Source organism: Nyctibius grandis, chromosome Z, assembly GCF_013368605.1.
Source record: "Nyctibius grandis isolate bNycGra1 chromosome Z, bNycGra1.pri, whole genome shotgun sequence".
Classification (NCBI taxonomy): domain Eukaryota; kingdom Metazoa; phylum Chordata; class Aves; order Nyctibiiformes; family Nyctibiidae; genus Nyctibius; species Nyctibius grandis.
This window is the reverse complement of record NC_090695.1, coordinates 10,126,835-10,144,033: the sequence shown is the minus strand read 5'-3', so window position 1 is coordinate 10,144,033 and position 17,199 is coordinate 10,126,835. Positions and strand designations below refer to the sequence as shown.

Below are 17,199 nucleotides of genomic sequence, written 5' to 3'. Positions count from 1 at the left end.
TCACAGTTACACCTAGTCATCTGTAGAAGGGGAAATAGATGCTGGAAGGAGAGGTGCTCGAAGTATTCTGTATTCCCCTTAAACAGTGTAAAGCAAAATAGAGGTTCAAAGCTCCATTTACTTATATCAGATGTCTAATGTCCTGTAGTCTTCATATACTACTAGTCTGTCTATCCACCAGCTTGTTTTTTGTGAGATTGAGTACTGACTGGCATCTAGCTGGGGCAGGATGGAGGGCTTGAAATGCTATTTGGATATTGAAGTGAAGACCATGAATGTGCAGATAGAGCTGAATACCTTCAGTTGCCTAGCTTGGGTACTGGTAAGTAATATGGCTGCGATGATGCAGTATTTTCACAAAGTCAAGTAGCCTAGCTGAAAAACTAGTTCCACCAGTCTCAACAGAAAATGAAGTTAAATATACTGTTTTGTGCGCTGTAGCAAGCTGGCTTTGGCTTCTTACCTCATATCAGAGTTTAAGAACCAGTAACACAGAGCAGATGGAAACAAGGAGGAAAGTAATGTTACTTATGAAGTCTTACCATAGTTGCTGCATGTCCATCAAGTTTGCCAAGGAAAACCATATTCACTTCATGCTCTTAAAATAATCAGTCCATGGAGAAGACAGTGCTGTACTGTCCTGCCCAATTTGTCCTTTTGGATAGTGAGTTCAAAATAGTTTGGTTCACCTCTTTTCAGATAGCCAAACAGACAAATTACAGAGACTGTTGCACAGAAACAGAATGCTTTGTTCAGAGGTCTTGTAGACCTCTTATTATTTTGAAATCTTTTTTGGGGAGCTACTGTCAAAATAGCTTGATGTTATTAAATCAGTTTGAGATGGCAATGAAAGGACAATGTAGTAAATTTTTCCACTCTAGATGATTGTGAGGTTTCTGTATCCTTCTGAGGAACACCTCTTGGCCTCTGTAAATTGGTAGCAGAACTCCAACTTCCTTATTTGACTTGTGTAATATTCCTGATGAAAATGATTCTGACTCCCAGTTTCAAAGCAAATTTAAAGATCAACTTCAGACCTTTGAGCAGTAGGTGTGAGTCAAGAAATTGCCTGTAAAGGGAAGTAAGAAGCTTTCAGGACTGACTTGCTACAAGGAATACCTGTAACTACAGAGTCTGATTTAGTTGTGGAGTTCTTGTTTAGCATCTTATTTCATATGCCTAGATGACCCTTTATGTGTAGCTCACATGGAAAGGCAGTGTATATATTGTGAGATATCTCAAGGCTGAACTATAAGAAAAGCACTACTATATCTGTGTGGAGAAACTGATGGCTAATATGATTTACTTACAAGAGTAGACATTTTAATCAATTTTTTCCACCTATGAGCACAATTGAGAAAGTAATGTTCTGGTATAATCTGACATTTTATATTTCACTGTGCCTGTATAAAGCTTAACTTAAAACTTGCAAGTGATAACACAGTGTACTGAGTCATGTAGTTTTGGTGCAGATGTAGAAGTTTGCTTCTACTGATGGGTTCATTGAATACACCAAAAATTCAATAAAGCGCAGCATAGAGAAATTTCTTGTAATCACTCATACACTTAAGCAAATACTTTATACAGGACAGTTTACCAATTTTTATCACCTGGTAAATGTCTTTCTACAGATTTGGTGTTGGTCTTGCCATAACGGTGCTGCTCTTCTCAAAATGTCTGCATTTCCCAAAGAACAGGATGACAGCACTTCACAAATGCAAAAAGCCTTCTTGGATGGGTCAGTAATAGCTATTCTGTCCACAACACTTTGCTTGGTATGGACCTTGCTTCTCTTTTTCCATATATGCTATATCTTTAAGCTTGCACGCATCAGGAAACACGTTCTAGATCTAAAAGTAGTTTTCTGTAGTGGAATGGGTTTAAGCCCTTGGCCTAACAGCATCAGTCAATTGTGCAGGACTGTAACATCACTGAAGGCTTATTTGCAGAAATACATCTATATATATCAGATTAATCTCTATACAACCTGTGGCTTGTTATTAGGTAAAGCAGCACCAAATCCTGTAGGTCTCAAGTACAGTTAAAGTATCATTAGCTGATAGGATCCATTGAATTTGCAAGTGAGTGAAGTCTAGACTCCATCTCTAAATGTGAATTTGCAAGCCAAGTTTTAAATCTCTCTGAACTCTGTTGTCTTCTCAGAACTAGATTTGTGTTCTTAATAACTTCAGATAAAGTGACCTAAAATGACTGAGACAATCTAACAGTTCACTAATGCTACTTTCAGATGCAATGGCAGACAGCACTTCGCTTCAGCTGAGTTAGTGAGCTGAATTAGCTCAGCAGTCTGAAAAATGCCAGAGTTAACATAAGGGGAAGAGCACAGCTGCCTGGCTGAGAGTTATGACAATGAGTTGTTGCTGTTCTTTTTTTTTTTTTCTGGCTTTTTTTAACCAGTTGGGTGTACTGGAGAGAACTTCTCTCTTAGCAGCAAGCTATTAGATCAGGCTAGTGTGTACCATTCGTACTGCTTCACAGCAAGCTCCTTTCTCCTCATAGATTGAGAACCTGTTAATCACACAGAACTAACAGAAAATAGCTGGATAAGGCTCTAAAAACCTCTTTTGTTTTTAAAATTAATTATACTTGCATGGGAAAGGCTTTTGACCCTTACTGCAGATCCTCTAATGTTTCTCCTGTGAAATAAGGAAGTTTACATGACTTAGAGCTACTGTTTCATAGTGTGAAAGTAAGTAAAACTAGCAGTAAGCTGTAACAAGGTATCAGCTGATATTTTGATCTCTTGTCTGTGGCCATCTGGACTTGGGGCAGTATTGGTGGTTTTCTCTGCTATGAAGTACTGGTGATTAACCACTAATACTTAAAAATACATCTACAAATTGTCTATAAGGGTGTGTTAACGTGCTGTTGTAATAGTAGTCTGAACTTAAGCACATAGCAGATGTTTACAATTAACAGGTTCTTTTATTGAAGAAGTCGTTTAGAGACAGATTTTCTAGCACAAATTGTTTACTTCGGTTTGGAAGAAGTATCGTAGTTGACAAATGATCACTTTCCCTTGATTCTCTTATCTGATGCATCCTCCAGTAGGTCTAGTAACCTGCATTTCTGATGTGGACTCCTGTAGTTCTCACTTAAAGCAGGCTTATGTGCTACAACATACACGAAACAAAGTACTCTGTCCTGTCTGGGCAAGTGCCCACAAGGCTTCCCTTCTGAAGTATGGGCTAGAGCAGCTTTTCCCAAAACTTGACAATAAAAAGCCAGCATGACAACAGGTATTTTCTAAGCTGATGTTCATCTGAGCTCTGGAGCCTGAATGAGAGGGGATGTTCTGGGTCCAAACCAAAGCTTCATCTGGCCTGGTATTTCTTCCTCTTCACCTAGGGAAAAAATTAGCAGATATGTAGGGAAGTACAAGGCAAGTATACTGTCTTGTTTGAGTCCAAATTGTTTCTTCTTTCTTTTACTCATGTGTTTCATTAGCAGACCTAGCACTAGGTATCAGACTGTAATTTGATTGGTAAAAGTCAAGAAAAATTGTGTTTGCTGGGAGGTTTGGGTGTTTCTATCAGTCTCCTCTTTCTGGATTCACCTCTAAATAGCCAGCTAATCTTGGTGGGTTTAGTGAAGACAATATTAAAGTAGCAGTAGTAAAAATCAGGTAATGCACAAATATAATTCTATCGGTGTAACAGTTAAGAGCAGCAAAACTTGTCATAAGCTTGTAGGCAAGCTTCCAGCCAGTGTTTAAAAATGCATGGTGGCCATTAGCTTTCCAGGGTGTTTATCTTTTCATCTTACAGCTGTTTCCCAAACCATGCCTATTAACTTTGTCTTCAGTGATAATAGTTGATGCATTAACTTGTGAAGCAGAAGGCTTTAATCTCTTGATGATTTGATTTAGAATCTATAAGACAATTAGCAAACCTCCCTATGAACTCCTGAAGACAGATGACTTGTCAAGCAGCCTTCCATCTCTGCAAGATATCCAGACTGCGTATACAAGATTTAAACAGCTGTTTTTGATAGGTAAGTCAAACTTTAGTCTTTTGTCTCTAAAGTGACTGAGATGCAAAGCATAACAATGCTGTCTTATGTCTCATGAATGCAGTCCTTGTCTTGATTGGTGTCTTGCTTTTGACAGTGGTTAAAAGCAGACCTTTAAATACATAACTGAAGACTGTGCTTATGACTGGTGTGTTAATGGAGATTTGTAGTTCTTACACTTACTACCTCTTGCTAAGCAGTCACAGTATCTGAAAATGACTTTTAAAGAGTGATTATGGAGTTTAAATGTTAGTTGGATTGAAATTTGTGGGAGAGATTTTTCAGTTTTCTGTGGTCCATTGAAATTGAATGTTAAGTGTTAACCTTTTCAGCCTTTGTGCTATGTCAAGAGTTGAGTCTAAATGCTAATTAATTTTTGCCCTAGCTTTTGTTACAAACTAGTCACATCTCAAAACATATGAAGCGTGAGCTTACTTAAAATTCTGTCTGGCTGTAGAACTGAACATGACTACTGTAAATAGTAAGTCCACATCAAAGGAGTAAACATGGGAGCCATGTGAAAGTGTAATCTAGGCTTTCAAACTTTTTTCTGGAACTCTTCATTTTGCTGTCATGAAACAGTACTTTGACCTCACCCCTTGGCATGCAAAAAGCTCCACACCACCTTGCAACTGTGCAGTGTGCCATTGGGCCATTTTGGACAGTGGGTCTTCTGCAAGACAATGAGGGTAAATGTTGCAATAACCTCTGTCTGGTGCCATGCTGAACACTGGGGCAGTCCTACTGATGTTGGATGTAACTGAACTGATCATCAAGTAACTGTGTATTTGCAGTGTAGCCTACAGACAGTATCCAAGTCCTGTTGGTTTTATATGTGAAATTTAGCTGCTAAATTGATATTGGTTGCAAATTAGTATGAATGGTTTTTGGTAAATATGTAGTAAAGATTTCAGTGACACTCTGAAGAGAAGTCTAAGATATGTGAGATATATGGCAGAGTTTCACATTGAGGATTTTGTCCAGAATACACTGTCAAATCTACAGTGAATCTTAGGAGCTAAAACCAATTACATATATTTTCATGTAGTTTCTGGTAACTTACCCTCCTACAGGAAAAAAGGCAAAGCTTGAATTTAAGTAATTTAATATCTCTAGGGAAATATTATGTATTTCAATGGTGTAATTGTATCATTGTCTTATATTACTTGAAGCAAAAGGGAATATGTTAAAACTGCATTGCAGTAAGTATTTTTGTCTTACAGCTTTTTAAATAAGCTTTGTGAGTAGACTATAGCTCACTGAATATAGCACTATGCACTAGCAGTCTGAGAGAACCATTCAGGTAACTTCTTGCAGAAGTATTAAGATCTTAAAGGAATTTACTATCTTACTACTATTTTTCAAAGTCTGAACCCATGAACCATTATTTTTGTTCTATATGTGCCTAGTTAATTTGATGTAGGTAACTTCCACTGTAACTTAAATTTCCTGAACACATGCCCAAACTGAAGTTTCAGTTATAAAAATCCTCATTAAGCAAAGCAGAAACCACAATAGTAGGTAGCTCCTTGAAAGAGGATTTTGATGGGGAAAGCTTGGATCCTCTTTAATTGTTCCTCTTATCTGAAATGTTGCAAAGGCAGATGCTAGTTTTGCTAGACTGCTCACAAGTCTCATTGTACGCCATTTCCCCACATACCTTAAATGATACTTTGAACACTTCAGTTCTAAAATCCCAGTGGAGTATTTCTTCATTGTCCTAGAAGATAGGGAGGAAGGGAAAGCTTGCTCTCTATTGTGATGTTATTAAGCAAAATACCTTGATTAAGGAGTAAAACAAGCTGCAAATGTTTTGTTGTGCCTTTAAAAAGAAGTTCCTGTTTTGACTTAGAGATGACTTTGGCTGGGGGGAGAACTGCCAGACCAAGCAACTGTTTGTAGAAGCCTGTGTACAAGTGGTTGAGTCTAATTGTTGTTGAGCACAATTGCACAAAACACACTTAATGTGGCTACTCAATTTTTGGACTAAAACTCTTCTATACTGTCCATAATGTAAGAGAACTGAAGAAAACTTCAGTATGGAACATAAATGTTATTGCTATAGGTGAAAGCGTGTTATTTCCACAGGAAAAGACACAAATCCCTTTTCCTTGGTATCACGGTTTTTCAGTGCTTTTGAAGGACTAGAAATTGGTACTATTATTTTGCCTTGATTCAGAATGGACAGTTTGTCAAATAGTGGTGGCAGGCTAAATGGAACATGAGATGTGAGTGCCAGGGAATAGTCTAAAATTTGGACGAAAAGAGGGTGAACTGGGGAGTAAAGGGTATCTTTCTTGAAGTATTGTAATGTACATACTTTAAAGGGTATCATACTTAAAGGCTGGAAGTGAATTTGAAGATATCAGTCAGAAAAAAAATGGAGAAAACTACATCTAATGCGAACAGAACCGACTAGGGAGCTTTGAAGATGTATTATAATGCTTGTTTTCTGGAGAACTAGTTTCTATGGCCAGGGTGAAATGAATTGGGGAAAGAGATTTTTTTTTTTTTCAAATGTGTAATAAACAGAATGAGGGGCATGAGCAGGCGTGGTGGCAGAACAGCTACAAGACAAAATAGATAAAAGCCTGTGCATGTGAGGATCATAAGAAAGCTGCAGAAAACAAGGCAGAAGTGAGTATATGTTGGAAATAAACATTGGAAGCATATGGAAAGACTTTGGGAAGTGAAACGAAGTTATGCAGAAACATGCAGAACTGAAGCTATCAAGGGGGAGAGTAGGGAAGGAGGGAAGTGTGGAGTATGTCAGTTGTTTCTCGGTAGTAGAACTGTTGTAGACCTTGGACTTCGATCTTTGTCTTATGCAGGAAAGGTAACCTATTCTGGTTTTAATTGACTGTATTAGCTTGCGAGAGCTTTCCAGTTTTTCAATACTGACTTTGATAGAAATAAAAGCAATGAGATTTAAGTTGCATTTAATCAGCTTCAAAAATCCTAGTGAAATTCATGAGTTTAATGAATTTGTGGTATTGTACTTGGCCTCCTGGTTTAACTTAGCTATTCCCTTTTTGATATATTTTAATGCCTCTTCAGTTGCAGTGAAAACTGTTTAAAACCTTTTTCTGGTAATGTTACATCCCATAAATTTGTGTAACCCCTTTCTAAAACCCATTCGTGTTTCTGGTTTTAATGGTAATGACTTGAGATCCAGCCTCCTTATGTCAAACTTTATATAGATCATGCTTTAGAGTCAAGGCAACTTGAACTTGGAAGAACCATCTCCTCTGATTACACTTCTTTTCTTTTCCTTTCTGTCAGCAGATTTATTTACTTTGCTATGAACCTACAGCATACCTTTTCTAAAAGCCTGTGGTGCTGTAAAACTTTAGTGGTGTTTGTAGGACTACTTCACTTCCTCATTTAGTTATAAGGTGTTGACTTTAACAGTGATTAGGATTTACTGACTCCTTAGTATTGGTTATTTTGTAACAGTTTATAACTGAAGAGTAATACAATGGATGGCTGTTAATTAGCACTACATTTATGTGAACAAACCAATTTTTGGTTTTGTTTTTTTTTTGCAGATAACAGTACAGACTTCTGGGCAACTGATGTGAAATGGTTTTCATTACTGGAGAGCACGAACTGGCTAGAGATAATCAGGTTTGCTATGTCTGTAACTTTCTGGGTTTCAAATTGTTGTTAAATGCATTTGTAGTGGGTTTTCTAGCTAGTTTCTTGAGATATGATGACAGTAGGAAAGAAAATTAAGACAGACTTATGGTCCCATTTATATAATCTTATTTCTACAACTTGAGACAGTATTTTTACAGTGCAGGCTTGTGTTAAGCCTCCCACATTAAAGGATGTGAGAAGCAGCAGATCATTTGAATTACAACTCTTCCAGCAAACTATTAAGACTATAGATCCAGTAATTTCCCTCCTGCACTTAGTCACCTTCTCTCCAAACTGAAAAATCCTATTTGTTTCTTGCATGACACTATTCTGTATCTCTGACTAGCCTTGCTATTCTTCTCTGTACTCTCTACTTCTGTAATATCCTTTAGGACGGGATGAACTGCAGTATTCAAGATGTTAGCCCACCAAAGATTTATAAAATGACAGTTGTTCTCAGTTTTGTCCCCTTCCTCTCCTGATTGTTCCTCAAGTTCTTTTTTCTTCTCTCAGCAGCCCACAGTGAGTAAGTGTTAGAATGGTGTTGGCTAACTTAAGGGTTGTTGTAGTGGAATGTTGAGGGGGTTTATTTGTTTTCAGTGTTACTTTCTGCTAACTCTGTTGTCTGCCAGTTTATTCTGTGATCAGCTTCTTACCATGAAGTGCTTCTGCAGTCAGCTTCAGTTCTTTCTAGTCTTAATAACAATTAATAAATATCGATAGTTATTCATTCCTTAATCCAGAATTTAAATGTATGTTGAATGAGAGGTTCTAGTGAAGATCATATGTTGAGAAATACATTGACATAACCAAGATTACAAGTAGTTTAAAGTAAATGCCAGCCCAAGTTCCTATCCTTACATTGTTTTCAGACTGGTCATTTCCATACTTGGATCCAGTTTCTTCCTGGATCAGCCTGTTCTTGGCTCTTGCAGTCAGTAGGAATGCCTTCTCAGCTGTTCTAGATGCTAGAACAAAGAATCTGACAAGTCCACACTTAGAAAATAAACTGTCGGCTTCTATTAGTGACCTAAGCAGTTGCAAAAAGCCTAATTTGTGTGCAAACTTTTGCTGAAAATAACCAACTTCATGAAGAGTTATGTTTAGAAACCAACAGTGTTACATCTCTGTTTATATGATCTTTAATTCCACTCAGTCTTCATTGTGTAATGATAATTTCTGAATAAATTTTTTCTGCGTGTTTACAAGGTCTGATTGCTGATCCTTCCCTCTGTCTCTTAAAACCAGATTACGGGAGAAGTGTAGTATGTAGTAGATTAGAACATAAATGTGGTGTTGTGTCTCTTTCCAGGAGAAAGATCTGGCTCTTAGCAAATGTAATACTTTAGTGTGTGTGTGATGGCTGCTGTTCATCCAGAATAAAGTCTTGTATTACTAATGTACAAAGTTAACAATTGTAAATGCATGACCAAATAAAGATACCTCTTGCAAGTTTGCTCTTGAGACTGAACATTTACATTTACACAAGTTGAGCATGGTTTTTGTTGCTTTAAAGGACTAGTCAAATTTCAGTAGTATGACGTTCTAATCCCTTCTAGGGGAAGCTAATGTAAGAAACTCAATTGTAAAAATGCTGTGAAAATGTTCACTTATCTTTCCCTGTACCACAACAGGCGAGTATTGAAGAAAGCAATAGAAGTTGCTGAGTGTCTGGAAAGACAGCATACGAATGTTGTCCTTATAGGTAAGAATTTAATGAGATTATCCTATATATTTTTTTAAAATTTCTTTTGAATTTCTTCAGATGTAGCTTAAGCTGTAAGTTTATAATTATGGTAGAGGCTGGTAAAATTCATAGAGTACTCAAAGTACCAGCCACCTAAATCTCTCAAACTCCTGGAAATGCTTCCTGTAGTTAAAAAAAACACAGTAAGCATAGTTCCAGTCTAAGAGAAATATGTTGTGAATGAGAAAGCTGCTGAAAAATTGGCAGGAGAGTCATACTACCTCTTGTTTATGCGTTCCTGTTTCCTAACTTATTTTATTAAAGGTCTCCTAGACCTTCTGCTGTATTTTAAGGGGGTGGGGACACACACCTACACAAAGAACATGGAGCATGAAAACTTTCTAAAAGGATGTTTTTATGTTCTAGATACACACTGAGTGCTATGTAATCTCTATTAAAAACACATGAAAGAATACACTTATTGTACACATCTTGAGCAGTTTGTTTTCCTAGATTGGGTAAAGTAATCACATGGAAAACCAAACTCAATGTTAACCATTAAGCTCTTTTTGGATTAGTAATTTAGTTGTTTTTTTTCTACACCCTGCCATTTCAGAAACCTAGCATGGGGAAGAGATGTTTCTAGAGGGCACCTGAAGGGTGAAGAATGCATGTTGCATGAGGAGGCAATTTCACACCTTCTGAAAAGATGCATGCAGGATAGGAAGAGTAAGGGCAGATAGCTGGTCTGGTAGCATAGGGCAGGAGGGGCAGTTTGTGCATTGTGGGAGACTGAAGAATGTAGGCATCAAAGTTATAGTAGTACAAACTTAGTTTTTGCAGGGTTTATTGTCAAAGTATTATGCTGGTATAAGTGTACAAGAAACCTTACTTTTTTACAAAGTCAGGTATTGGAAACATGGATTAAATTCTCTCTTATGCTAGAGCACTTGCAAGAAATGGTGTACTTCTCTGATCTTGAAATACAATTTTGTTTACATGAAGGTAGCAATACTTTACTTTCTTACCCAAAGTTTTAGGAATGGCTTTGTATACAATGTGGTGTACTGGGCACTGGTGAGGCTGCACCTTGAATACTGTGTCCAGTTCTGGGCCCTGCACTTCAAGAAAGATGTTGAGGTGTTGGAGCGAGTCCAGAGGAGGGTGACCAAGCTGGTGAAGGGTCTGGAGGGTCTGACCTATGAGGAACGGCTGAGGGAGCTGGGGTTGTTTAGCCTGGAGAAGAGGAGGCTCAGAAGTGACCTTATTGCAGTCTACAACTACCTGAAGGGAAGTTGTAGTGAAGTGGGAGTTGGCCTCTTCTCCCAGGCAACTAGCGATAGGACAAGAGGACATAGCCTCAAGCTTTGCCAGGGGAGGTTCAGGTTGGACATCAGGAAGAATTTCTTTACAGAAAGGGTTATTAGACATTGGAATGGGCTGCCCAGGGAGGTGGTGGAGTCACCATCTCTGGATGTGTTTAAGAAAAGACTGGACATGGCACTTAGTGCCATGGTCTAGTTGACAGGGTGGTGTCAGGGCAATGGTGGGACTCAATGATCCCAGAGATCTCTTCCAACCTGATTGATTCTGTGATTCTGTGTTTTCTGTTCTTTTCTGTAGAAGACAATGCTGCTGATCTGTGCTGTGTAATCTCTAGTCTGGTTCAAGTGATGATGGATTCATACAGCAGAACAAAGTCAGGGTTTCAGAGCCTTATTCAGAAGGAGTGGGTAGTTGGAGGACATGGCTTTTTGGATCGTTGTAACCACTTACATAAAAGCGAAAAAGAGGAGGTATGATTTTTTTTATTACTTTCCTTAATATTTAAAAGTTTATTTGGCTTAAGGAGGGATTTAGATGTCAGTCCAGAAGTTCCAGTTACTCTGAGGATCTTTAATTTTGTGTTCTGTTTTATGGGTTGATGTTTTGTACAGTTTCACTATTTTTGCTGTATATAGTTCAGCAATTTCTTTATAACTAAAGAGAACAAATGTAAAATTTCCCATTCAATCTTGGAGTCTTTGGAAAGACATGTATCTTATGTCATTTTAACTATGTTAAATGGTAGTAGTGTCCATAGAAATAACTCAAGTGAATTGCCTATTCTTGTCACACCTTGAGTGTAACTTTATACTCTTGCTAAATGTTGTAGTCTGACCCCTCAAGTCTTGTTTATATTTTGGGAATATGTCAGATTGCTATACAGAATGGAAATAGTAAATGTAAACTGACTAGTTCTGATCAAGAATTGCTATAAACTAGTTTTGCTTTGCCAGCTTTAAAAGGCTGCATAGCAGCAACTTTCATAGCAAGTTAATGTGTGCAAATTCAGGTTAGAAAGTGTTCATCTCTTCTGTCAACAATTGCTAAGGGTAGCTCAGATGATCCTTCTTCAGAGTTCAGCCAAAGTTACATGCAGCAGTTCTGTAGTTAACCAGATTGCTTTCCTGGAGGTTTGTTTGGAGACACTAAATACTATAAAATAAATAGTCTGCATGATGGAACATCTTTTTTTCTGAAACTGATGCAATATTTTCTTTACTTAGGCTCCTGTTTTTCTGCTCCTGCTAAATTGTGTTTGGCAGTTGGTACAACAGTATCCTCCAGCATTTGAGTTCACAGAAACTTACTTAACTGTCTTGTCAGACAGCCTCTATGTGCCTATTTTTAGCACTTTCTTCTTCAACTCGCAACATCAAAAAGACACTAATACGGTAAGGGTTTGTTATTTTGTGGATACAATGTGTTGGCGAACAGGTTTGGCCAACAAGCGAGGTACACTCAAAAATAATTCCCTGGCAGCACATTTTTCCATACTTATTTGAGGGTGATGCCTTGAGGGGCGAATGAGTGTAGCTCTGGGTGTAAGGAGTCAAGTTCAGGACTTAGGAGTTTATGATGACAAAAGGAAAATAACTCAGGAATATATTACTTCTAATGTGTGGGTAAGGGTTCATGTTTATTGCTCTCCAGTGAAAATGGAGCTCCTTAACCTAAGAGGAATGTCCTGCTGTCTTGCAGAATTAAGTTACCTGCAAAGTTCTTGTATAGTATTTTCTGTTCTATTCCAAAATCAACATTTCCTGAATGTTGATTTACATTTGGTTCATGCTTTTCTCTAGCCTAAGAAGCTGGAAGCAATGAGAGTCTCCTCTGCAAGACTGCACAGAGACTGAAAACAAAAAAAAAAAGTAAAGATCATTGTCATGCATATAAATAAAGCATTGATCATAAAATTTAAACTGGTAGCACTGCATAACTGCAGTTAACTTTTCGAGTTTGGAGAGGTTTATTCCACAATCCTAACATGCCCCCTGCATTTGAAGAATTCAGGTGTTTCTCTCCTGCCCAATTTTCAAAACTTTATTTTTAACTCAGATTAAATAATCTTATTTTCAACTGGGAAAGTCATTCTTGGTGCTGTCTGATTGCACTGTTGAAATGAAATACTGCCTGAAGTTAGAGAATAATATATAGATAGCCTTTATGTCTGTACTCACTTGCATCTAATAACGTTGTTCAGCAATTGAATACTTAGAAATCAAGAGTGTTGTTGCAACTCTGTGGCCTCTTCTGTGAAAAGGTAGTTTCTTAATTTCACCTTGACTGTGTCAGGGTTCCTTTCTAGCAGTATTAATTATGACCTGTTTGTTTTGGCAGAGTGGTGAAAGCCTCAAGACACAAAGCGGTCCTTTCAGATTTCTTACTGTGTGGGACTGGTCTGTACAGTTTGACCCCAAGGCCCAGGCTTTCCTGAACAACCCTCTTTATGCAGAGAAGCCAAAACCAGATAAAAGTCAACGGAAAACTGCACGATTCAAAGTAAGATATGTGCTGCTTAACTACTTCTTAAATGATAAAAATATTTTGCACAACTCGTACTTCAAATGTGCTTACAGTGGCAGTATTGGTGCAAAGTTTTTAATTGACAAAAATACATGTACACCTCAGACTCACCTGGTTCTTAATACAATTTGCACCCCCCTCAGTTATAAATCACTGTTTTACAGTTACTGTGTATAGCCATGAACTTAGGCTTTTTCTTCATACTTTTGTGCAAGTGTAGTGATAACTCATGGGACTTAACATCCAGGTGAGTTGCACTGACATGTTTGAAGTGAGTTTATTTTGTTGTTCCTTGGAGTACCTAACTGAAATACATAGCAGGTTTATAAATGCCACCCTAATTTTGTCTGAGTGTAACTGGAGTGTGTGCACGCACTTGGAGGGGGGGGAGGGAAGAGTGACCAACAACAAAAACTGTCTAGAGTAGGGAGGATTATGGGTTGGTGACCTCATTACTGGAAAGCAGGACAAATTTAGTACTAAGTTTGTTTCAGGTAGCCTCTTTTGATTGATATATCCTTGTTGGTTAAATTCTGTTCTGTACAAAGCATTCTCAAGTGAGACACTGTCAGTATGATCTACAGGATTAATCAGGGAACTCTTATGCGGTGGGATGCAATGAGGAACCACTGGATAAAAACTTCTAAATCAAGTGCTCTTTGATTTGTGTGGCTAGCTTAAACTAAACATGGAAGTCTGTAATACTTCAGTGTATGCAAAGAATTCTTTTTCAAAGAAAAATGCTTTATTCAGTGTTGTTTGCTATAGTTACACAGTGCAGGGAAGTTATCTGGGAATACTAAGTATGCTGTGTGAAGTATTTGGTGTTACTAGCCATTGAAGAGTAAGTTTTATACTGTATAGCAAAGCAGTGGCTGTGTTTAATTGACTTTGTTGCTTCCAAGCATTTTCTGAATACAAGTTATGTTTTTCTTCCTCTTTAAGATATTTTCTAAAATCCCATCAGTATTTATCTCAGTATGTTTTTCTTTTCTTTTGTCTTAAAGCATCAACGGCAACTTTCTTTGCCATTGACACCAACAAAATCTTCCACAAAGAAAGGATTTTTCAGGGAGGAAACAGATCATTTAATTAAAAACATTCTGGGTAAAAGAATTGGCAAGTTCATAAATTCTTCAGATGAACCTCCTAATAGCTTCAGAGAATTTTATGATAGCTGGCATAGTAAACCTGTTGACTATCATGGTCTTCTGTTACCTCGCATTGATGGCCCTGAAATCAAAGTCTGGGCACAACGGTATTTACGATGGATTCCTGAAGCCCAGCTTCATGGTGGTGGTACAATAGCCACAGCTGCCAAGATTTTGGACTTGATGGAGGAAGTGCAAAGCTTGCAGGTGAAAATGGATGAGGAACATAGTCAAGCTGTTTCTGGAGATCTACATTCTGTTCCACTGCTGAGAAATTCTGCCCGTTTGTCATCCTTGTTTCCATTTGCTTTACTTCAGAGACAGTCTATCAAACCAGCTTTACCCACTAGCACCTGGAAAGACTTGGAAGATGAAGATGACTTGGTCAAGAGGGATGACGAATTTGTTGATCTAAGTAGCGATATGTCATAAAGTGTATATAAATTAAAGTATGAATTGTATGTGGCTAAGCTCTGGGTTTTAAATGTTGTGCTGTACCCTCATATAAGGAACTCACTCAAGCATCTGCAGCCTGTTCAATGGGTTTGTGGGGTTAAAAAATAACGTGGTTGGAAAGAACTATTGTCATGATTAACTGAGCATATTTTAAACTTCCCTTTGACTCTAACAGTATTTATTGCAGAAACACATTTTTAGCATAGGTGTAATAAAAACAGAAGTCTAGGTTGGAGTAGCCATATGGCCACTTTGTTTAAAAAAGAAAAACAACAAAAAACAACAAAAAAACCCATTCTTTTCTGATGGAAAGGCCAAATACTAAATACATACAGCAACAATCACTTTCTTGACATAAAGCCTCTTTCCCTTATGCTAAGAGTACTAGGACTGGAAATACTGTGACTAGGAACTTAATACATCTGCATTTGCCCCACCTAGTCCCCAAAATAAATGGGGAAGGGTGCAACTAAATGTGCATTCACAAGTAAGCTTTTTACCACTGAGGAATAAAGTTGTGGTCACCAGGGGTTTTCTGTCTACTGTGGCATCAAATGAAGTCATGCACTTCTCAACCTCATCTTTCCTGACAGCGTTCATCTTTGGCTTGCAGCACTTTGCCTTGTGTGGTGTTATAATAGCAGCTTGGCTGCTATAAGCCTGTGCATGCGCTTAGCTTAAGGATCAGATGCAAGAGCTTAACTACACATTTCAAGTCTTACCATGTGGCCACTGTGCTATACGCCCTTGCTGCCTTGGAATTATTTGTCACGGTTTAAAGCTGGGCTGGCTATTAAACCTGTGGCAGGTGCTCTCTGTTAACCCTCCCCCCCCCCCCCCCCCCCCCCCTCAAAGGGAAAGGGAAAAGGGAGAGAGGCTTCCGGGCTGGAAAGTTAAAACAGTTTTAATAAACTATAATAATGAAAAAGAGTATAATAACAATAATAGAAATAATCAAATATATACAAATATATATATGTGTCCCAAATGTTTGCTGTTAATTGTAAGAAATGGACTGACTGTGAGATTCTAATTTGCCATGAGTATTTTTTCCCCTTTTAATAGTGTGAGACTTTCATTTTTGACTTCTCCCCATTTATGCCAGTTGCCTTTGAGGCTTTCTGTAGCTTGCACTGGGACCCTCCACATAGAAGGGAAGACTTTTTTTTCTGTAGTCCTGCAGTGAAGCCGGATTTGCAGTCTGTTGCCACTTGTCGTGAGTTGGTGGTACAGCTTATGAATATGGTGTTCGTACCATCTGAACACTCGCATCCTGTTGCTGGATGTTACAACAGTACCTCAGTGAAAAAAGCCATAAAGAAATGCCTGTTGACTTTGATCTACTGTATGTATGCTTACATGTAAAGTACTTTTACTGCAAATATCCTTTGTAAAGCTGAGTATTTGACTGTCAAATTATTTTGAACCCTTAAATTCTAGAATACCCCAAGAATGGATGCAAGTCATAAAATCAGTTATACTGAGAGGGTAAACATGGAATATTTTCTCTATTCTCATACCAATTTAGAAATCCATGCTGGAAAACTTTGCTGGTGGAGAAACTGCTGCTTAAGTTAGGTCAGCTCAGTGTAATCGGGGATATTAAACTAGGATACTGATTACTTCACACTGAGTTGTATTAATATGTATAGCAAAAATTTATCAGCAGCTATCTAAAAATAAATTTTGATATGTTAAAATAAATATATTAATGGGGAAAAGGGGAAAGCTTAATGCAACTATGCCGAACTGAAGCTTGCCAACTCAATTGCCTTAAGTCTTAGTAGTGCGAGGACAATACTTGAGTTTGTAGCATTTTATTTTAAAATACACTAGTACTTAACGCTTTCTTCTGTGATACATATGATCTTACAGCTAGCACTTGCTAGAATGGGCTGTCCAGCACATGTCCTTCAGACTTTATTATTGTAGTTCAAGTGACTCATGTATGCAATAATACTTTGCATGTTGAATGAGCAATGCATTTTTATGGCAAAGAAATACCTATCATTCGAAGGTCATTTGAGTTCAAGGGGATTTTTCTTAAAACACTGCCATTAGAAAGAAATATTAAATGAGTTTTTCTATACTTTTGATCAAAACTGTTGTAATATTTCAGTCATGAAGATTACATATTTATATTAAAGAACAGATGTTGGACATCTTATTTGTACATAAGTTATCAGAAGTTTATATAGAAGAGAAACATGTATGTGTAATTGAACATGGGAACACTTCTAATGTAGAATAAATACCATTGTTACTGTTTTTCTGCACTGCAGGATTGGAAATGTACTTAATATTTTTACTCCAGGCTTCTGTTTATACCTCCAAGTTTTTACACTGAATGCAAGCTAGAAGCTTTACATTTTGGTGTTTTTTTTT

At 37.7% G+C, this 17,199-nt stretch overlaps 1 protein-coding gene across 1 annotated transcript in view; it reads left to right on the top strand.

Annotated features, from left to right (window-relative positions):
- Positions 1-15,589, top strand: part of MTMR12 (myotubularin related protein 12) — a 33,923-nt gene extending 18,334 nt beyond the window's left edge. Inside the window, exons 9-16 of the mRNA XM_068423076.1 lie at positions 1,632-1,738; positions 3,890-4,014; positions 7,581-7,659; positions 9,306-9,376; positions 10,982-11,154; positions 11,908-12,075; positions 13,022-13,183; positions 14,215-15,589. Coding sequence (XP_068279177.1) covers positions 1,632-1,738; positions 3,890-4,014; positions 7,581-7,659; positions 9,306-9,376; positions 10,982-11,154; positions 11,908-12,075; positions 13,022-13,183; positions 14,215-14,790 — 1,461 coding nt within the window. The 3' untranslated portion in view covers positions 14,791-15,589. The remainder of the gene's footprint in view (positions 1-1,631; positions 1,739-3,889; positions 4,015-7,580; positions 7,660-9,305; positions 9,377-10,981; positions 11,155-11,907; positions 12,076-13,021; positions 13,184-14,214) is intronic.
- The last annotated feature ends 1,610 nt before the right edge of the window (positions 15,590-17,199 follow it).